The 24,026-nt window shown below is 31.0% G+C and overlaps 2 protein-coding genes across 2 annotated transcripts; both read right to left on the bottom strand.

Annotated features, from left to right (window-relative positions):
* Window positions 1-2,229: 2,229 nt before the first annotated feature.
* On the bottom strand, window positions 2,230-6,622 carry LOC118059376 (chloroplast processing peptidase-like). Its single transcript, XM_035072259.2, has 6 exons — window positions 6,166-6,622; window positions 4,001-4,063; window positions 3,841-3,906; window positions 3,383-3,469; window positions 2,956-3,023; window positions 2,230-2,614 (listed from the first exon to the last, which is right to left on the bottom strand). The coding sequence occupies exons 1-6, from the start codon at window positions 6,394-6,396 to the stop codon at window positions 2,545-2,547; spliced, it is 585 nt and encodes a 194-aa protein (XP_034928150.1). The 5' UTR covers window positions 6,397-6,622; the 3' UTR covers window positions 2,230-2,544.
* Window positions 6,623-10,816: 4,194 nt separating this feature from the next.
* LOC118059290 (amino acid permease 3-like) lies at window positions 10,817-13,778 on the bottom strand. Its single transcript, XM_035072164.2, has 5 exons — window positions 13,113-13,778; window positions 12,761-12,994; window positions 12,391-12,484; window positions 11,908-12,262; window positions 10,817-11,758 (listed from the first exon to the last, which is right to left on the bottom strand). The coding sequence occupies exons 1-5, from the start codon at window positions 13,231-13,233 to the stop codon at window positions 11,105-11,107; spliced, it is 1,458 nt and encodes a 485-aa protein (XP_034928055.1). The 5' UTR covers window positions 13,234-13,778; the 3' UTR covers window positions 10,817-11,104.
* Window positions 13,779-24,026: the final 10,248 nt, after the last annotated feature.

The raw sequence follows: 24,026 nt of genomic DNA on the forward strand, positions 1-24,026 counted from the left end.
GAAATCCTGATAATAGCCTCTTATTGGGCTATATATATATATATATGATGGGCTCATTGATTATGTCCTATTGTAATGACCATTTGGACCCTTTTGCAGGCTTGGATATCATTGGCTAACTTTATGGCTGGTGTTTTAGATGTTCGGAAGCTAGTTTTGGTCTTGGAACTAAAAAAGGATACTTTGGGTATTTTTTTTGTTTGAATATATATTAAAAATAATTTTTTTTATATTTTTTATTTTTAATATAAAAAATATTATTTTTAATATTTTATCAAATTAAAAATATTTTTGAAAAACATTTAAAAATAAAAGTAAAAAACCGTGTCAATCACCTTTTAATTTAATAAAATAAAATAGATAAACATTCACAAAACGTGCAAAGTTCCTATTCTTGGAAACTAATGATGGAAACTAATGATAATCATTATACATATAACGAATCTTAAAACCAGAGAATTCAATCTGCTACCTTTTAAGATACTAAATAATTTATCAATACTTTAAAAACATGAGAAAATTACTGTAACTTTTTCCATGTTTTTTTTACATAAAAGTTTCACAGTGTACTGTCTCCACATTGAAACTTTTAACCTTTTTTTTCTGTTTTTATTTTTCTCTGTTTTTTTTATGTTTTTATGAGTTTTTTTTTATGTTTTTTTGTATTTTTTTAATGAATTTTTTTGTTTAATTTATTTTGTTAATGTGAATTATTTTTTATTTAGCTATCAGACTTTTATAACATGAATTTCGGGTTTGACGGGTTAACCTGATTTGACTAGTTAACTCGAAATTTATTTTTTGGTTTTTTTTTCCTTTTTAATCAATGTTTTTCATTTAATTTAGTTTGTTAATTTTTTTTATTTAACCCGTTGATTTCTTTCTTTCTATTTAGTTATCAAATTTTCATGACGCAAATCCTAGGTTTGACGGGTTAACTCAGTTGATTCAGATTTTTTTTTCCTCATTAGTAACAAGCTTATATTTTTTTGATTCATTTTTTTAATTAATTTTTTTTGTTTAATTTAGGTTCTTATTGTTTAATTTTTTTCTATTTAGTTATCAAATTTTCATAACATGGATCTCAAGTTTGATAAGTAACCTAGTTTGACGGGTTAGTCCAGTTAATTCTGGTTAACCCATTAATTTTTTTTTTCTTCTATTTAGTTATCAAACTTTCACGACACGAATCCAAGGTTTGACAGGTTAACCTGGTTTAAAGGATTGACCCAGTTAATTCAGATTTTTTTCTTTTACTTCATTAATTTTTTTATTTTTAATTAATTTATTTAATTATCACATTTTTATTACACGACTTTGCAGCCACACCCACATTCAAAGCTATTAGATCTAGTATTGCAGCTAGATCTACTAGACCATGCAAGTTTAATATTATTATTAAGATTATAAATATTATTTTTGAATAACCTACAGTATCACAATTTCACGCACGCGAGTCACGCAACTAGTTAGATCTCTGGACCTCGTACAATGTCTCACAAATCTGGCAACTTTTAGCTCAGGAAGAAAAGGCGTGGATTTATCATCTTGGTGGGTGAAGCTCCGTATGAATCACAAATTTTCCCTACCGAATTAGAATCCATGCAAGAGGCAGGGGCACCCTTGCTTCCTTGCCTTCCGAAAAGCTGCAAGAGGGTAGCTTCGCCCTTGGTTTGATTGGCAATGTCACCACTTGAAAAACCTAAATAATTTGATCAGTTGCACTTCAATGCCCATCCAGCAAGCAAGCTTATCGTCCATCCAAGTGGGATCAATTTTTATCACCGTAACTTGCATCACTAATCAATGTCTAACCAGTTCATCAGCGCACTAATTCCACCCATGCTACCTGTGGGAGACGAAAATATTTGATAGGGTAAACGGTAAACTATATTTTGGCCCTCCATGGACTTAGAGTTGGAACTCTTTGAAATCATTAATATAGTTTGACGTTAAAAATTCTTAAAACTACAAGGCACAGGTTCAACATTTCTGAATCTGCAAGGGCTAAAAAACAGTTTACCCTACATATTCGAGTACCCGAAATTTGAAGGGGTGCGAGGTGCGCAACAGGGCACAAATGATTAGAACGTGCTTTATCTCCAAGCCAAACAAGAAGCAATTTGAAAGGGTGCTATCTGCTTTAAGAATGGAGCATAGAAGCACTCATTCCCGATTTCCTCTGCCTTGTTTGTTTGACGTGATACAAAGCAGCTGGAAGCATCTTGCTGGAAATAAGTTCTTGCATAGTTTAATAAATCTAAAGAATGTAGTCGTAGTACTTGTTCTCCTCTAGAGCGTCTACATGAAGTAGAAATTACGACCCATCCTCTGGTACACCACTTGCAAGCATGAAAACACAGCAATGAATGAATAAAGAACACAAAATTAATGTGATATTCACTTAATAAACTTGTGTCTTCGAGACGGGAATTCAGCAGTGAGCTCCAGGCATTGCAAGACAAGAAACGAGTTTATGCTCATAGTATCTGCCACGACATGGGGGATTCCTGCATCTCCAGCTCATCTCCAATCATCATGCTGTCATTTGTTTGAAGGCCTGTAGCAACACGTTACAAATCTTCCAATGACGTTCTTTATAGGAAGGGGTCCCCTGCCATAGACCAATATCAAAACCAAAATAACGAGTTAACACTGATGTTAACCAAAAATACATCTAGAATTGAAAAATAAAACACTGATTCGGGCGGTCATCGGTATGAGAGACGAGTACTGCCGTCCCAAATGTGGCTAAATTTGGAAAAGACAATTCCTTTTGTGTTAGCTCTAGTGAACAAGAAAATCCTAAAAAGGACACTCTATAAAATCTTGAATATTGCATACATGTCCCTCGGAAGTGAAGCTGGGAATACATGCGAGGAACTTAAAGATAATTTCTTCTTAAATGTTCTTAATGAAATATAGATGTAGCAACAAGAGGCTCGAGAATACTACCAAACATGGGAGTCGTAGCTGTTATTACGGTTATCACCCAGCACATAAACATGACCTTCAGGCACATACTGCAAACCAGTACAAGAGCAAAGTTAGCAGAAAGCAAAAACGAGAAAATGATACATTTAAAGAAGAGATCAAACATATGGGATGCCATCCAAAGCTCAAAGTGGATCCAAGTGCCAGTAATTGGGATTCATCAAGCTTTTAATTTGACTAGGCTAGGCTTCTTCATGTTCACATTTATGCACCTCATCAAACAACTATGTGCACGTTTTGTTTTGCATTTTTACCAGCTCGTGAGCCATTTACTCAGTTTTTTCAGCCCCGACATGGGCTTCATGGACATATTTTGCTAGCCTTGAAAAATGCTTGCAAGGCATGCAACATTACAGAAACATAAAAAGGTAAGAGTGATGAAGCGCACAGTTAAATTAGATGTATATGCAGGTCGCTCAACTAGGAAGTCTTCGGTCTGGGCAATTCCATTTACATAAAGTGATCCATGGTGAACCTGCAAGTATTGGAAGAGAACATGGAAGAGTTCAACATTAATATAGCCACAGCTTCTAAGTCTTAAAATGTTAAATAAGAGCATGAAATAAGGATGGAATCTGGAGCTAGGTTATATTTGAATTTGTATATTGATCATAAACCATGCAGCCATGAGCTGCTGAAGGATACAAAAACTTTTCCAACAAGCAGTAACAGAGAATTGCTTTTCATAATCAATCAAATAGCAATTAAAAGAAAGTTTAAATGACAGTATGGGATCCTGATGTAACCAATCTAAAACTAGTAACCCTTTATCCCATTCTTAATTAGACTTTCAATTTTATGCCTCCCCGCATACTGCTGGGGAAGGAAGAAATAAAATTTTCTTACCTGAACCAAGTCTCCTGCCTTTGCAACAACTCTCTTTATGAAAACATCTTCCCCTGTGATTCCGAGCTGCCATAGACAATGCAAAACAAGATTAATACACCTAATAAAATGAAAACCATATAAATGGAAATCAGGAGGATTTCGCACCATGAAGACAAACCTGTTTCGGAGCTCGGAATGTAACTATATCATTTATAGCCGGTACCTTGAGATAGTATGAGGCCTGAGAAGTTTGGAGTGCCACTGGTTAGTTAAAACCCAAAGTATACGATGTTAACAGTAAGATAAAAAAAAAAAAAAGCATTTTCAGAGAAATAAAACAAGGTGTAAAATGCCAAATCAAGCACAAAAATGATTCCATTGAATCCAATATACAAAAGAACAACATTTGCAATCAGGTTCAAGAAATGGCGAAGCATGTGCATCTAGATTTCTCAAAGATTGAAGAATTCTTCCTCAAAGAATTGTGAAATGGTATTCAACTGACAAGTATTCTCTCGTTAACTTCTCAGTTATCAAAACACGTCCATGGAACCATTGGCAAACATTGCTATTTGATTATACTGACAATTTTCTGACTGGTTGCAATAAATGTTGCGATCAATTCAGCAAGTGAACATCCTGGTACCATTCATTACTCAATTCAATGACACTGTTATATTTGTCCAATAATGCTAATCATATGGCAAACGATTTTCTGTTTGCTAACACATGTGAAAGTTCAATGTTCTTCAATAATATGTATTGGATCTAGCAACTGAAGTGCAGATGTCATGATATTTAGGGACCAAACTTCTCTAGGTTCCTTCATGAACATGAACCTAATACTATCACTAAGAAAATACAAGCCTCAACTAACAACTCTTTCTGGTCAAACACAGCCTTCACAGACAGCTTCCATAAATATGGCCCCATTAAAGGATGGGAAAGAACGCTCCCTTGTTGATGAAAAGGGTACAGAAACACCCCCAGCTTAACAAAGCAACAAGCTGGATAAATTGTCTGATTAAAGGGAGATATAGCAAAGTATAATTCAGAAAGTTGTAAGTCTTTTGTAGATGAGTTAGTGGTCATCAAATTTGGATCCCCAGCACCCAATGGTAACAAGAACATAATCATATCAATGGTAGTTACAAAACTGTTTTTCAAAGGAAAACTACTCAGAATAGCCCTGTCAACCAATAAAGTACCTTCTACAAGAATCTGACTTCAAACTATGCCACGCCTGCTTATCTTGCTTCAACGATGTTTCATAAGAAAATCAGGTTGGCTGACTAATCGAGTACAACTCCGGATTTTGCATTTGCAATTTACAGTGCAAGAGTGATGTTACCCATTCAGTGAATGAGCTCATACATTGCAGAGGGTGACTACCTATCTGTTTTTTGACAAGGATTGCACTCATGGTTGCTTTTTACATGAATCTCGCACTTCTTACAGGCAATTAATATGATCTGGAGTGAACAATCGGACTATAATCTACATAGAAACATAATGAGGAATCCTCTGCGACCTAAGGAGCACTTCAAACCTACTTCACAGGACCGAAATGACTTGCTGCGATGAAAAGCAGATTTCATCTTTGACAGAAATCACTTTCTCAAAATGATGGAACAAACTACATATTTTGAGAAAACACTTAAGTGTAACTTACATCACTGCGGACTTGAAAAGAAGGAATTAAAAGCACATTTCAGACTATGGAAAGAATCTCTATAGAAACAATCAAGTCTTCTCACTCCAGCTAAACTAGCCAGATAAATTCTGGAAATACGCAAACAGCAAACTGACAAGAAATGTCATCTATACAATATAGATGGACATATATTCCCAGAAAAAGGTTGGAATTTTTCACCTGGAGAACCTCGCACAATAACTAAAGTATTTTAAAAGGTAGAGTGAGTGAGATACAAAAATATACCTTTAATGCTTATTGAGGAATAAAACTAGCTTCTTTTTTTCCTCTCTTAACCGATCAGGAAGGTAAAAATGAGAGAACCCAGATTTATAAAACGTGTCCCTGGATTCTACTTGTCCCATAGGATGCCTAAAGTTGATCAAGCAATAAAGAAATGGGAGGTGCAAATACGTTCATCTTTCCCATTTCAAGTAGCAGTGCCTGATCACTTGTGCAAATATGATAGATAATTGAACTTTGTTAAGCAACACATTGATTGTATTTTAAGGAAATGAAAAGTAATTATTATATCGACACAACAGTTAAATGCCACTATAGAAGGCAAGCAAACTAAACCAACCCTAGCGAAAATTATCACATGATACCAAAGCATAGATGTTCAAGGGATGATGTTAATAATGATAAACCTTTTCAATGATGATACGATCACCAACACGAAGAGTCGGGTACATGGAGGACGACGGGATGAAGCGAAGCTCTGAAAAAGTAGACCACAAAAGCACCAGAACAAGAAGCCTTAACAACCCATCAAGACCAGGCCATCGAAGAAACCCCCAGCTCTGGCATGGCATCCATTTTAGTACTGTGGCCGATGTTATAAAGAAATTATTCAGTGCAGATGGCCTCAAGAAACTCATTGTAAAGAGTTGCGGAACTTAAGGTGATGGGAAAATAAAAAAGGACGGACCGATGCAGCAAACTACGAAGAAGATTAAATGCGAGGCTTAAAGGTTTCGGAGACAGAGAAAGAGAGAAAAGGGGGGTGATGTGCTGTGTATTTATTGACCAACTCAATCTTGTTGAGGAAGTTTCAACCAGAGAGAGAGAGACAGATTCTTCTTGTTCACACTGCCGGGCCTTACTTTTTTGCGACCAAACTACCTCTAGAACGCGTACATACACCGCTAAATACCCCTGTAGCTGATAATTATTTTTAAAATTAGGCAAATATAACACTATGTACAGTGTCATCATTTAGATTTAAATGCGTGGTTGATTAGTGATGGAGAATGTATTTTTTATTTTTTGAGTTCTTTTTAGACTGATATCTGAAAAAAAATTAATTTTTTAAACGCATTATATTAATATAAGAATTTTAAAAAAAATTGTTTTGAAATGGGATTTAGTCTCGATTGATGTTTAAATTGACTCTAATATATTTCTTATTATCAAATTAGAAAATACATAATAGAAGGTATATGTTTGGTAATACATTTAAAAAAAAAATTTTGTTTTAAAAAAATATTAAATTAATAATTTTTTAATTAATTTTTGATGATTTTGATATTCTTGTATTAAAAATGTTTAAAAACATTTATTTATTATTATTATTTTTATTTTTACAAAAATCCCTTAAGAAAACACCTTAATCACAATGTCAGATAAAGCTTAAGATTACCAATACAAAAAAAAAACTTCTACTAAATTGCTAAACACAGTTGCATCCGCCTATATCATGTTGACACTTCAATTTTGGCCATGCTGAATATACATTTGGTGAGTTCCACGTAGTTTGAGTTGTTTTTAAAATATTTTTTATTTAAAAAATATATTAATATTTTTTTTTATTTTTTAAAAATTATTTTTGAAATTAGTATATTAAAATAATTTAAAGATATTATAAATATATAAATTTTTTTAAAAATAAAAATATTTTTAAAACACAGTATCTAACATCAAGTCCGAGCTCGGTAAATATAAGTAGAGAATCTGATGATTAAAAACTCCATCAAGGATGACTTAAATGGACCTGCGTTTTGATAATTAATGAATGGATAAATGTCGACTCCCCCACAATCATAATACTTCGATTTTTAGCCAACCAGAGGCACAAGCGCACGGATGAGAGCTGAAGAAATTAATGGTTCCTTGCTTTGACCAGGACAGAGGTGATAGGTGCTGACCGCATTAGGGCCCAATGGGCCGTGTAAACTGTAATTTTCATTCATCTGGGAATCTGATTGTGTTGACCTTTCGAGCTCTCGTGTTTCGATTTGTTGACCTTTGGTAGGCAAAAGGTGCAAAGCTTACATCACATATTGACTCTTCCTGCACCAGGTTGATTCATGCTACATAATCATAATCACATTGATCTACATTAATCTTGATTAGTAAACTTGGCTATCAATAATGAGGCCGTGGCAAGTAATTTTCTCGGTAGAAACATCCCTCAATATTCCTCAAGTTCAGGAAACTTGGTCCATACGTAGGAAAACACACAACAAACCTGAAATTTAATGCTACATAATTTAATAGTCGGGTCTAGGGCTCCTAATTTTTTGGAAAATTTCAAAAAAAAAAATTTGCTAAAATTGAATGCGGTTTATACTTTTTGGATCGTTTTGATGTACTGATATAAAAAATAATTTTTAAAAAATGAAAAAATATTATTAGCATGCTTTTCGGCACGAAAAACTATTTGAAAAACAACCGTTACCACACTTCCAAACATCTATTTATAAGTTACACTAAAACATGGCTACCTCAGTTAGGACGGCAGGTTGGTGATTTCTTGTTTTTTTCTTTTTTTTTTCCATCACGTTGTTACCTTAATTTTCCATGTTGTAATCATAATCACATTGATCTACATTAATCTTGATTAGTAAACTAGGATTCCATCCATTGTGTCCCCTGAGAAGGTAGGGTTTCTCTTGCTTTTTCTTTCATTCATTTACAATGTTCTCTTCTATTAAAATCAAGAGCTGGTGTCATGGGGGGCAGCTTATTCTTCTTTTGTTAATACATTTGTTTCTGATAATCTCAAATCTTTCCTCCACATAACTAGATTTGATACTTTCATGGTGGATTTGTTGTGCTCCAAAGAATACCATGCTTCTCACAAAAGATCATGCTGTCATAAGATTTGATAATTGAATTTAAGTTTCATCTAAAAAATTTAATTACATTTTATAGAAAATGGCTCGTTTTCAATGTTTTTATGTTTATTCATTATGAAGTAATCCCAACACTTAGTTTTAGCTTGAAAAAAAAAAAAAAAAAAACTAGGAGCCAACAATAATGTATTGTAACTCATTAGGTAAAACACCATGGATTCGTATAGGTTTTGTTATTTTTTACTTTAGTCAATTATAATTTTTATCTTTTAATATTACATTAATTTTAAATTGGGATTGTTGATTTGGTTTTTATATTTGCGTATGAGGATTTTCCATCACTTGATTAATACTCAAATTAGCAAAGTAAAAATCAATTTCCTTGATTTAATATCATTAGACTTTTAGGAATAAAATTTAAAGCTTAAATAAATGTTTAGTCTTTTTTTTTCCTAACATCAGGGACTTGTTTGCACAGTCAAGGAAAAAGTTTATGTTTTCTTTTTTAATCATTTTTTTTTTAATTTGATCATTTTACATTATTTTTATTTGAAATTTGACTTAGTTTTTTTTTTTGTTTTCTATACACGAGACTCACGTAATATCAAGGAAAAAATTCAAAATTTGATAAATGTTCAATTTAGTGAAATAAAATAAAATTTTGTTGATATAAAACAATAAAGTGTTAAATGACAGAAATTAAAGCTAAAACAAATATGATGGTTGAAGTAAATGGAAAGGGACAAGTTGGTTGGCACTTGCAACCCTTACGCTAGAGCATGAAAGATGCTGTCTCATTCTAATGGCACATGAGGCTTCCTACGGTGGCTGCACACCATCATTGGTGGTGTTAGAAGCAATGTGACAATGGCTTCTGGTGAGATGGTGCATGACGAAGAAGGAGCTGCAATGAGGCTTTGAAGGCTTTTTTTTTTTTTTTTTTTTTCTCTCCTCTCCTCAAACTTCATGTTTATCTGTCCAAAATTAAAAGGTGGTCTATTATTTTTTTTATGTTAAATTTAGTTTATTTTTTTTATTGGTATTTTTTTTATCTTTTTAAAATTTTATTTTTTTAAATTTTATCATTTAACATTAAGTTGGTTAGAAATTAAATTTCATGATTTTTTTTAAATTAGATGATCTCAGTCTCGTGACCTAGGTTACATATTTGAAAGCTAAATTCAAGTTGACAATAGTCTTTTTTTAAAAAAAAATTATATCGATTTTTTTTTTCAATTTCATTCTTTAACATTTGGTTTGGTCTCTATAATTATTATTTTTTATAGAGTTATCTAGATTTTATAATTTGGATCACGAGTTTAATGAGTTAGCCTGGATTAACTAGAGTTTTTTTAAGTTGTTTTTGTAAGATTAAATATTATTTTCAATTTTTTTTTCTGTTAAGTTGAAATTGAACATCAGAATATCGTCCCACAATCTCACTAATGCTGCCAAGGTGCTGGAAGCCTGAAACAACTCAGTGGCCAAACCCTAGTTTTCTCTTAACGAAGTGAGGGGCTTTCAGGTAGCGGCTGAGAGAAGAAAATCAAAGCGGTGAGCTGACTGTCTTGTGGCTGGGAGGGGAGGTTACATCGGGTGCAGGGGAAGAAGGCAAAAATCCAAAAGGAGTGGGGGTGGCGGCTTCCCTGGCCGGGAGAGAAAATTAAGGTTTCTTATATTTTGTTTCCAATAAAGTTGTGGGCCTATATTTATAGTTAGTAGAATGTTGTTTGCTCCTTAAAATTATTTCCTCAACTTCTTTTTGTTTTGCAAATTAATTTTTTTTATTTTTTTATTTTGTAATTTTTATAAAATGAGTAATATCAATGTTGCCTTAAATTAAAAAAATTATTGATTTAAAAAAACAACAGGTTAAAAATCCAACACCTTCTAAAAATCTTTTAAAATTAAAATTTTTTAAAATGATTATGAAAATATAAAAAATAATGTAAATATATTAAAAATATATTTTTAAAATTTTTATTGTTTTTTGTTATTTTATATTTTTCAATTTTTTTATGAAAGGACGGGTATGATAGCAACTTCTCTTTTATTTTTTTTCTTCTCCTCAAGCTGTAACGAAGTCGTTGGAACTCGGTGGCGTAGATCATCAAATTAAATTTTCCACCAGGGAGTACTGATTAGTGATTAACTATTTTCAACCTCAAATGCCAAGATCGTATTAATGAACGAGGAAGGAGCAAAAGAAGCAATTCTAAATAAACCATGAGGCCTTGGCAGGTAATTTTCTCCGTAGAAACATCCCACAATATTCCTCAAGTTCAGGAAACTTGGTCCATACGTAGGAAAACACACAACAAGCCTGAAATTTCGTAACCTAGCATGATACATCGTATAGGTTACAGTTGAAACTTCTAAAAAGCACTACTAACCCTCCTAATTAAGATCTTAGTCTTGCAAAGTAAATAGCAGCTTCGAGGTTTAGCCTCCCTTGTAATCTAAACCTTTTGTCTTCTAATTGCCCATTATTGACTGCTGATATTGCACTCATTTAGTAACTGGTCTGGAAGGGTTTGATCGACTTGAGATCGCCAACAATTCCAGCAACAGAGCCAGCAGCGGCAGCTATAGTGATAATGAGGCAAACAACACTCAGGATCTGCAGGCAAAGCCATCTTGTGCTCCACTTTGGTATCATCTTTTGTACAATATACATCTCCACAGGGAAGTAAACCGTCAATGGCCAAAATCCCAAAGCCCCAAGTAAACGAACTATGTCATTAAAGAAGGGAAGGAGCATTGAAATCACAGTGGTGAGGACCACAAAGAGGGTCCTCCAAATCATTCTAAAGAGATTGAGATTGTAGGGGCGGAAACCAGGAATCGGGATTTTGATGTCTTTCGAAATGAATTCACTATCTGGAAATCTTTGAGCTGCTTCTTTTTCGATGAAAACATAGAGAGGTTGGCAGGAGACCTGGTATGCGCCAACAAGGTGAATCACTATGGCAACGTTGGCAATATCAAGCAGCCAGTATGGGTTATAAAAGCCAAATCCAGTAAGGAGGTTTCCAGGGGACATGTCTCCAAAAGCAGCATAGCCAAAGCAGCCACAGAACAGGTAGAAAAGGGTTGTGACTATAACACTTACTAGAGTTGCCTTCTTCATTGTCTTGGCTTCTGATGGTGGGGATTTGATTGTGTCCTGTTAATTAGGATACAAACCTTGTAGGTTAGTTTAAATTCTAAGAGAAACCATCCAACATATCCTATATATAATGTTTGCAAACTGAAACGAGTAAGCTGCAAATATATATATATATATATATATATATATATAATGTTAGCGCGCACCTGAATCTCAACGAGGATCATGGAGAAAGAATAGGCAAAAGCAATGTCACCGAGTGCTTGGAAGCTCTTCCATATCTTTTGGGTTTGAGTCACGGTGCCAATGCTTATTCCAGTTAGACTTCCACTAATTTTTCCATTTTCTATAACTTTACCAATGCCAAGACCTAGACCAATTGATGCATAAGTGAAGGACATGACTGCAGCGACGAGAGAGAGCCATTGTAACTGATCAAACCCAGGAATTTGAGACAAAAGTATCTCAGCTATGCCAAACCCTATCATATATGGATTGGCATTCATACGGCATGGATGTTTTCCACCACTCTTGTGAAAACAATTTGACCTCTTTATTGCCCTGTAAGTGCAGAAAGGAAGAGGACCGTTAGCCCAAAGAACTCGTAATATATCTAGGCATGATCAGCGATTACAAGTAAGAACACAGAAAAAAATTGAGTTTATGTTGACTTGAAAGTGAAAGCTCACATCATGCTTATAGATGATGCAATTGTGTAGCCAGTGGCAACTCCAAAAGGATTCAGGTACAGAACAAATCCACATATCTTTACCTTAACACCACCTGAGAATTTTTTTAAAAAAGAAACATATTATCAAGAAATTATATTTTTTAAAAAATATCAAGCACAATATCTGTATATATTTAGTAGCTTTATATATATATATTCTAAAAGACTTGGGGGAAAGCACTATAGCTTCCCCACACCTTTCAACCTTTCATTTATTAATATCACTTATTAATATATTATATTATATTATATAACTTTTTTTTTTCGTTTTTAATTTTTTTTGGGTTTTATTAATATATATATGGTACGTAGCAGGAGTAGTTAGTTACCAAGATTGGCCCGAACAGCATCCATGTAGGTGTAGTTTCTCTTGCCGGTACTAGGATCACCAGAGCGGTAGCAGGCAGAGAGCAGAGTCGAAGTATAGTAAGTGACAAGCGAGAACAAAAGCATCACAGCTGGTCCAGCAATCCATCCAAGCTGACCAATAGCCCAAGCCAAGGAGAGAACTCCGGATCCCATAACAGCTGTTATGATGTGAGCACTTGCAGTCCACACAGTTCCTGTTTAAAGAAACAACAAAAGAAAGACTCAGGATAAAAAACACGACCATAAGGCTAATATTTTTTCTTCTTCTTTCAGAGTTGTCCAGAATATAAAATAAAGAAGAGTATAAGTTACCGGTTCGTTTGGGGCGGCCATCATCATCAAACCACTTGGAGCCACTCTGTGGATTGGTGTCAATTGAGACGCTGAAAACCTGGTGAGGGAGTTGGTTTTTTGCGGGTGTGTTCTCACACATCTTTGTTAACAAAAGATACCAATAATTGTGTGAGTTGTGCTATAAAAGAGTCTCTAATGACTTGAACTATACTAGAGTCTGTGCACTGAATACAGTAACATCAAAGAAAGTGGAAAGAAGACGTGACGGGGCTCTCTCCTTGATCAATCCAAGTCCGGTTTCAAGTATGGAATTAGTCACAGACCGAAACAGAGACAAAATCACACACCTCCCAAGAAAACCCGATTGGGTTTAGCGCCTAGTTTTTATAGGTGCTTCGAGAGAGAGAGAGACAAAGAGAGCGTGCTATGTATCAGCCAGAGGAACTGCTCTTGTGAGCTTTGGCTCTTGTTAACTAGAGAAAAGAGCGAGTTGATTTCAGGGATACAATGGAAGGCATGGAAAGGTGGGCTTCGAGAGAGAGAGAGACAAAGAGAACTTTATGTATCAGCCAGAGCAACAGCTCTTGTCAGCTTTGGCTCTTGTTAGCTAGAGAAAAGAGCGAGTTGATTTCAGGGATACAATGAGAGAGAGAGAGAGACAAAGAGAACTTGTTATGCATCAGCCAGAGCAACAGCTCTTGTCAGCTTTGGCTCTTGCTGGTGGGTATTTATATAGGCACGAGGCAGTAGAGGCACGAGGCAGCCCAGGAAAAAAAAAAAACATAAATATTGCAGAATGGCTCTTGATGGTTTCGAAGTCTCCTTATCCGAATACCAAATTCAAGCTTTTAATTCTTTATCTTGGACTACTTGTAATTTTATTTTTATTTTTTGCCTTTCGGATTTCAATCAAGCTCCATGCATTCACTGTAGTTAAAGCAGTTGGCCTGGCCAATGAAAATATTCAAAATATTCTTGAACCGCCTGGGAAGTTGAATAAATGTTTCAAATGAGTAATTCATTATATAAAAAAAAAACCCTAACTTTTTTAAATATGCAAGCTGCATCATATAGATCATTCTAGTTATATGACCTGCGCGATGCTGTGGATTAATTTTTTTACATAAAAAATATCAAAAAAAAGCTTAGGTTTAAAAGTGTTAAATCTTTTTATAAAATTATACCCAAGAATCTTGGGTTTGGTTGCAACGTCTGATCTAAAAATAATATTTATAATATTAATAATAACATTAAACTTGCATGAACCAAGTTTAAGTGGATTTGACTGCAATACTAGACTCAATAGCCTTGGATGTAGGTCTGGTTGTAAGGTCGTGTCATAAAAGCATGATAATTAATAGATTAATTAAAAAGAAAAAAATTAACAAAAAGAAAAACTAATGAAGAAAAGGAAAAAAATTTGAATTAATTGGGTTAACCCTTCAAAGCAGGTTAACTCGTCAAACTTTGGATTTGTGTCATGTTTGATAACTAAATAAAAAAAAAAATTGACGGGTTACCTAGAATTAATTGGGCTAACCTGTCAAACCTGTAATCCGTATCATGAAAGTTTGATAACTGAATAGAAAAAAATTAAACATTAACAAACTAAATTAAATGAAAAAAAAATTAATTAAAAGAGAAAAAACCAAGACAAACAAAAGGCATTGTTTAATCCACAGTCAAATACATAAAAACGGTAAAAAAGAAAAAAAAAATCTTTAATTAGCCAAACCTAATATAACTAAATAGAAAAAAAAATTCATATTAATGAACTAAATTAAATAAAAAAATATTAATTCAAAAGAAAAAATAACAGAAAAAAAACTTATAAGAAGAAAAAAACTAATAAAGAAAAAGAAAAAAAAAATCTAAATTAACTGGGTTAACCTGTCAAACCTAAGATTCATATCATAAAAATTTGATAACTAAATAGAAAACATTTAATATCAACAAACTAAATAAAATAAATTAATTAAAAAAAAAAAGCATCAACCTTTTTACCGTGGACTGCACTGTTGCAGTCCATAGTGAAAGGCATAAAAAGAAAAAAAAAAACTAAAAACATCTGCCTTTTCACTGTGGATTGTATACAATATTAAAAGATGAAATCGAAAGAAAAACACTAATGAGAAAAAAAGAAAAAAAAAATCTGAATCAACTAGGTTAACTCGCCAAATCAAGTTAACTCGTCAAACCTGGTTTCATGTCATAAAAGTGCAATAACTAAATAGAAAAAAGATTTAATATTAATGAACAAAATTTAAAGAAAAAAGGTTAATTAAAAAGGAAAGGCAAAGAGAGAAAAAAAAACTTCCAGGAAGAAAAAAACAAATGAAGAAAAAGAAAAAAATTTAAATCAATTGGGTTAAACCATAAAATCTGGGATCCGTGTCATGAAAGCCTAATAATTAAACAGAAAAATTTTCATATTAAGAAACTATAGAAAAAAAAATTAAACTAAGGGCATAAGTTTTTTCACTGTAGACAGCACCGTGCAATTCACAATAATAGGCTAAAAAAGGAAAAGGAAAAGGAAAAAAAAAACAAAGGCATACGTCACGGGTTAATTTTTTTTTTCTTGCATAAAAAATATAAAAAAAGGCTAAGATCTAAGAGTGTTAGGTCTTTTTGCAAAGATATACCCAAAAGCCTTGGGTTTAGCTGTAATGCTTGATCCAAGAATAATATTTATAATATTAACAATAATATTAAACTTACATTACTTAAGTTTAAGTGAGTCTGGTTGCAACACTGAACTCAAGAGCATTGGATGTGGGTTTGGCTACAATATCATGTCATAAAAATATGATAATTAAATAGATTAATTAAAAAGAAAAAAAAAACTAATAGAAAGAAAAAAAACTAATGAAGAAAAAGAAAAAAAATCTGAATTAACTGGGTTGACTCTTCAAACCAGGTTAACCTGTCAAACATAGGATTCATGTCATGAAAGTTTGATAACTAAATAGAAAAAAAAATAACGGGTTTACCCAGAATTAACTGGGTTAATCCGTCAAATCAAGTTAACCTGTTAAGCCCAAGATACGTGTCATGAAAGTCTGATAATTAAATAGAAATAAATTTAACATTAACAAACTAAAACGAAAAAAATTAATTAGGAAACTAATTATTTTCCAGACGTTGTGAAAAATTTAAAAATATCATATTATTTGCTGATTATATCAAATTTGATCCTTCAACTTTTGATTGCTATATATATTTTGTTTTGATTTTTTTTCAATTTCATCCCTTATAATTTGATTTTTATATCAATTTTGATTCTTATTTTTATAATTGTTAATTGCTTTTCCCTTATCACTTTTTAATTATAATTTTTTATCTATCAAATTTGGTCCTTATTCTTTTAATTGTTATTTATTTTATTTGAAATAATTTATAAAATGATAATTATTATTATTTTAATTTCTTCATCTTTTAATTTTTTTTATTTGTTAGATTTGATCTCTATTATTTTGATTATTATTTATTTTATTTGAGATAATTTAATGAAATTATATTTTTTTTAATTTCATTCCCATTCAATTTTTTAATTTGTAATATTTGTTCCTCATTATTTTAATAAATTTGAAAAGAATAAAATATTAATAAGTTATTTTTCAGCTCATTTTCCATGACATAACAAAAAACTGGAAAGTGTTTTCCAACTTATTTTCCATTACATTATCAAACATCGAAAAATAATTAACTTTTCCAGAATTTTTTTTTTTTAAAAAAACTATTTTACAACAAACAAACGGGATCAAGCCTCTTAAGATATTTTTCTTACCCAATGTTATCAAAAACGCGTTTTGACTCGATACGATTTTACAAGTCAAAACATGTAGAACGTGTAAAATCGGGTTTAAAAACTTGAAAACTAGTAAAACTAGTCAAATTCATGTAAAATCGATCCAACTTGTTAAAATTATTAAAACTGGACCGATTTCACAATTTCACCGTAAAAATTAAAGAAATTGCTCAGTGCTAAATGCTGAGTAAGCACTTTCCTTTTCCCATAAGTCCCGACTCCACCACCTAACACTCCACCCACCCCATTTCCCTTTCATCTTTCCCCTTTCCTAGAGAGTGTTAATTTGTTTTAATTTTGAAAAAAAAAAAAGCCTCAATCGTTTTCATGCTAGACAAATTTTCATTAAACAAAGTGATTATAATTCTTTAAAGGGTATAGATTAATTGATCAGATTTTATGTTTGCATTTTAAAAATCACTAATTTAAGTAATATAAATTTTAGAATTGCTAAAAATTTATCTAATAATTAACTTTAAAATCTTAAAGAATTAATCAAAATGTATATGAGTTAATCCTGATACTATGGTTATAAAAAATATAAAATCTGGGGCGCCTTAAAAAGTACTCTGGATACAATTTCTGCCGAGAGAAGCATGCGTTTTTAGAAACAAAATCCATGAAGTTATGGATTAACTCAAGATCATGAGGTACTGTAGCTGATAGTTATTTTTAAAATTAGGCAAATATAACACTATGTACAGTGTCATCATTTAAATTTAAATGCGTGGTTCATTAGTGATTGAGAATGTATTTTTTTTTATTTTTGAGTTCTTTTGAGACTGATATCTAAAAATAAATAAATTAAATGCTATATTAATATAAGAATTTTTTTAAAATTGTTTTGAAATGGGATTTAGTCTCTATTGATGTTTAAATTGACTCTAATATATTTCTTATTATCAAATTAGAAAATTCATAATAGAAGGTATATGTTGGTAATACATTTTTTTAAAGGTTTTTTCATTTAAAAAAATATTCAATTAAAAATATTCAATTAATAATTTTTTAAGTAATTTTTTATGATTTTGATATTCATGTATTAAAAATATTTTTTTTTTATACAAAATCCCTTAAGAAAACACCTTAATCACAATGTCAGATAGTGCTTAAGATTACCGATACAAAAAAGACTTCCGTTAAAATTGCTAAACACAGTTGCATCTGCGGATGTCAAATTGATACTTCAATTGTGGCCATGCTGAATACACATTTGGTGAGTTCCGCATGATAATGGCATGCACGGTAAATATAAGTATAAAATATTGAAAAAAAAAACTATAAAAATACTTATAAAACATTAGATCGTGAACTTAAAATGGGATTAATCTAATAAGCTCGTGTACATGGATTTTAATAAAAAAAATTATTTTAATATATTTTTAAATAAAAAATATTTTAAAAGTGATTTTAATTACTTTATCAAACAGGCATAAATTATCAATCATTTTGATTGACACACCTTTATATTTTGTTTTCTTTTTATATCAATATATAAACTATAATTTGTTGTTTGGAATAAAACTTATATTGACACAATCATTGAAACTCCATTCTTTTTTGCCACTTAATTTTGATGGCTAAAATAATATCTTCAACTTCTCAAACAAAATTTTAATATCAAAAATTATTTTAAATTCAAACTAAACTAAACTTAACTTAATCACCACTATATCCAATAACAAGGAAAGAACTAGAAAAAACCAATTAGTTTAAAAAAATAACAAAACACTTACTCTAAGTCAGCATACCTAATCTATGACCTGGTTGTGAGACTGTGATCAGTCCATAAAAAAAAAATTAAATAAAACAATAGATGTTAACTCTCAATCAAACCAAATGATAAAAGGCAAAACTTAAAAATATTAATTAAAAAAGCAGTAAAAAAACCCTGAGTCAACTCGGGTTAACTCGACTAGTATGTGACTCGGTTAGTGTTAACTCGACTAGTATGTGACTCATGATATGAGATCAGAATAACTCAATGGAAAAAAAAAAATTTTGAAAGAATAATGAAGTTCAAAGCCTAAAAACTCAATGTCAAATGATGAAATTAAAAAAAAAATAAATAAATAATTTAAAAATCAAAGTTAAACCGGGCTAATCTTTCGAAGCTTATTGTGAAAACCCGCTAAATTATAATATGAGTAAAATAAATAAAGTATTGAATAAATTAAATAAAAAGATTTTAAGTATTGTAATTTGATACAATAGAATAAAATATAAGATGTTATGGTGTGAATTAAGTAAAAGAAGAGTTGAGTGACAAAAATAGAAATAAGAAGAAATGAGGGCCAATGTGTAAATTGGTAAAAGTTAGACTATAAATGCTTCATCTTTTCCTTGAGTTTGAAACAAAGAGAGGGGGAAGAATTGTCTGATTTTCTACTTAAATACTCATTGATTTCACTAATTAAAGTGAGTAATTAGAGTGATTAACTTAATTAAACATCAAGAGGGGGTTGATTTTAAGGTGGTGAGTGCATTGAAGGAAAGATTTCAAGCTAGGGTTTGAAGAGGGAGAAGAAGAAAACTTGTTTTTTCTTGCATTCTTTCCTTAAATCCTTATCAAAGTGAGGTAAATAACATGTTCTAAATGGTTAATTCCTTTAATTTTATGTTTGATGAAGGATTATGCAAAATGATGATTATGTGAAGTTGTGGATTTATGTTATAATTTATAGGAATAATGCAAATTATGTTTGAACCATGTTAGAAAGCATGAATTATGATTGGGTAAGTGTTTAATTTTAAATAAAAGAAACAAAAATTAATTTTCCCCATTTTAATTGAATATTTGGCCAAGAGAGGAATAATTTAGGGATTTGAGGTTTAATACAATTGTTTGGAAAAATATGGGAAGATGAAAGTTTATAAGTGTTGTTTATATGAATGGAGTATGAATTTTTCAAGGAGAAAAGAAAAATATTCACTTCCCTCCCTAGGTTGTTTTTTGGCTAAATGGAGAAGAAAATTAGAGAATGGAGTTTAAATGATATTATTGAGGAGTTTTTGGCTAAATGGAGAAGAAAAATTAGAGAATGGAGTTTAAATAATATTATTGAGAAATCTTACTAAATTTAAGACAATTGATGTTGATAGGTTAAATTGAATAGAGACTTTTGTGGAAATAATAATAATAATAATAATAAGAAAATGTTTCAAAAAGGGGGGTTTTATTCCCCTTGAATTAAAAGTCAATTAAACTTAATTAAGGGTATTGGATTTAATCAAATAATATGTCATGGGTATTAGAATTTTACCGGTTCAAATGAATGAATGAACAAATGACAAAGTAATTTTGTTGGTGCAGAGGAGGCCGCAGGACCTAATCAGCAACAAGGGACCTCTTCACGCGCACATACACCAGGTAGGTGTTCAACACCTTTGAGTAATTAATCAGTTTATATTTTTTATTGTACAAGGAATTTTATAGATTATAAATATTAGTGCTGGTTACTAGAAATAATGCCCTGGTGAATGGGCAAGCCTTGAAAAATTATTTCCTGGTTTCTGGAAATAATGCCCTGGTGAATGGGCAAACCTTGAAAAAAATTATTTCCTAGTTACTGGAAATAATGCCCCGGTGAATGGACAGGCCTTGAAAAATTATTTCCTGGTTACTGGAAATAATACCCTGGTGAATGGGCAAGCCTTGAAAAAAATTATTTCCTGGTTACTAGAAATAATACCCTGGTGAATGGGCGAGCCTTGAAGATCATTTCCTGATTATTGAAATTTATGCCTAGCAGAATGACCATGTTAAGAAAATTAATTTTTCAAATTAATGGGATAATCACTCGATGTAAAATAAATCATAAAACTTTGAAGTTAAATATGCTGGGTTGTGGGAGACACTCTTGATATTTTTATTTTAGTAGATTTATCCCTGTCTAGAAGAGAATTTATGAAATTAGAAATTTCAAAAAGAAAATAAGACAATTAATTCTATGATATGAAAATCACCTTAATGTATATAAATAATTAGTCCTTAATCAGTTACTTATTGAAATGTGCAATTGTTTTAATCATGTTTAATGCAATTATGTTTTTAGGTACATCGCACCCTCGATCTGGAAAGTAGATGCTTGGATAAATAATTTTGTTATGTGATTAATGTACTTGGAAGAACTAATATTTTGTTGTAATATGCTTTCATATCTAAAATTGTAATGTTTAACTTACTATCTTGTGTATGATGTAATTTGTAAGGTTATTATTATTAAGTTGAATTATGGTTTGGTTGTATATATATATAAAGAGACGATGCATGTTAATAATTTATTAGTTTTATTGTAGTGTTCTATAGAAAATAGAATCGAGATATTGAAATATGCTTGAATTTTTTTTTATGTCCAAATGATGGGACAAATATTGTGATTGATGTTACAGGTTGAGAAATAATTGAGTCGATAACTTGGTACCTAAAGAATACAAAGGAAACTCTGCCGAAATTTCGAGAAAATATATATATATATATAAAAAAAATTGGTAACTACGAATATATATAATATATTTTTGAGTTTACAAATTGAGATTGTTACACTTATAACCTTGGTCATGAGATCAAGATTATCTCATATAAGACAAACATGAAAAAAATCATGAAGCAAAATTCAAAATCATCAAAATATAAAAAATAAAATAAATAGCAATCAAAATGATAAGGACCAAACATGTCATAGAAACTAAATGAAAGAAAATAATGAAGAACTAAATAAAAAATAAAAATAAATAAAGAAAACATAAAATAACAATCAAAATAGTGAGGACTCAATTGGATATAAAAATTGAATGATATAAAATGCTAATGGATGAAATTGAAAAAAAGTGAGAAACAATCATAAAAATGAGGACCAAATTAAATAGAAAAAAAATGAAAAAAAAATATTAAGGGATGAAATTAAAAAAAAAACAATTTAAAAAAAGCATTAACAACAAAACAAGTAGCATTCAAGAGAATAAGGATTAAGATTAATACAAATATAAACTAACATAACACACTTGATTTTTAAAAGAGCTAACACGAAATCCGAGGCAACGAGAGAGAAGAGAGGGGAGAAAAGAAAAGGTCAATTAGAGCCCAATTGATCTACCGTGTACGCACTTTGGACCATCAGGGAGAGAATAGCATGACGCTTCCAACACAGTTGTTAAAAGCAGTGTTTGATAGCCGATAGGCATCACACACATCACTCAAAAAGTGTGAGCACCTCCTACTCGTTGACATGTGTTTTATTTTTTTTATTGGTCATTGTTTTTTTTATATATATATAATCATATTATTAATTTAACCGAGCTTATTGAATCTTTTCAAATCAATGACTCATGTCCTAGATTGTTCTTGCTCCTTTATAAACGCTATTGTCAATTCGACATCCTTTTTTATGTCAATAAAAAATAAAAATCAGTTCATTATGTAATGTATACTATTTATCTAGTTACACAAAAAACTAAAAGAGCTCACTATTTTACTATCCAAACACTCATATTTCGTTGTGGATTTGAATAATAAAATGATATTTTTTCCCTCCATATTAACAACTAATGAAGTGAAAATTAGCGTGAGGGGGGATGGTCTTTTCATGAGATTTTATTGGTATTACTAAATTGATCGGGGGTAGATTAGTCTTCTCATTTTTGCATAATAAAATGACTTAGTTACCCTTAAAACCAATAAAATTTAAATTGATGTCCATGAACTTTTTAATCTTTTCACTTTTTTCAATATAGTAAAATGCCTGAAAAACCCCTAAAAATAAAATTTACTAAAATGGTTTTAAGGGTTTTTTCCTATTTTCATCATATTTTTTTTTGTTATAAGAAAGTGCATTAAAAGGAAATTTAGTATTTTTTATAAATATGAATATTATTTTTAAAAAATTGACACGTGCATTGAAAACATTAGCGCGTGAGTGGTTCCCACCTACTTTGAGCAATGCTTGCGGCGTTGCTCATTAGTCAAATATCGGTTTCTAGAGTGGCTTAAAAAAGTGCTTGATGTCCCCTCCATGCCTAGGCAGCACACATAGGCAACGAATCACCAGTTATGAGATGGTAACCTTTTCTTTTCTTATTCTTTCTTTTCTCTCATCCCCTCGATTCCCACGCCAAACCCTCATTTTTTAAAAACTAACCCTTCAATTTGGTTTTTTCTTTGAATTTGGTCTATGCTTTTTTTTATTATTATTATTGTTATAGTTTGTTTTATTTGAAATGATTTGTAAATTTGGATATTGTTTTGCAATTTCATCCTTCTTTATTTTTTACATATTTCGAATGTTGCCATTGTTCTTTTGATTATTTTTATTTTTACCATTTTATTGATTTATTTTATTTTTCAGTTTCACCTCATGTTATATTATTTCATTTAGTCTTTACACTATATTTGGTCTTTATTTGTTTTTGACTATTTTTTTTGTTTTTTATAATTTTTTTTTCAATTTCATCCCTCATTGTTTTATTTCATTTAATTATTATACCATATTTAGTTCTTATTTTTTTAATTTCTATTTGTTTTGTTTCTTAATTTTGGATGATTAAGATTTTTGCTTCGTGATTTTTATGGTCTTACCTTTTATAGGGTAATGTAGTCATATGACCCAGGTTATAGGTTTTTGAATATTGGCTCAAATTAACTTTGGTCTTTTTTGTAGATTTTTTTTTCAATTTCATCATTTGACATTAGGTTACTGAACCTTCAACTTCATGATTTTTGCCTCTTTCCTTTTTATGGAGGTTATCGCAATCTTATATCCAAGTCATGGGCTAATTGAGTTAACCTCGATCAACTCAAGTTTTTTTTTCAATGATTTGTTTAGTTTCAAATATCATTTATTTTTTTGCTTAGGAGTTGACCTCCATTGTTTATTTATTTTTTTGGACAGGGTTATCTCGACATAACAAGTAGGCTGCAAGTTTGACGTGCTGATTTGAGTTAGGTTCTTTAATTTTTTTTTAAAAATTGATTATTTTTTTTCAATTCATCCTTCAACATTTCAAAAAAAAAAAGTCTCTTGAAAACATATCAAAATGATCCTTTTTTATATATTTTAAATTTTTTTTGATATTAACATATCAAAACCATAAAAAAAACATTAATTTGATTTTTTTCAAGTGAA

The sequence above is a fragment of the Populus alba genome, chromosome 14, assembly GCF_005239225.2.
Source record: "Populus alba chromosome 14, ASM523922v2, whole genome shotgun sequence".
In the NCBI taxonomy this organism is placed as follows: Eukaryota; Viridiplantae; Streptophyta; class Magnoliopsida; order Malpighiales; family Salicaceae; genus Populus; species Populus alba.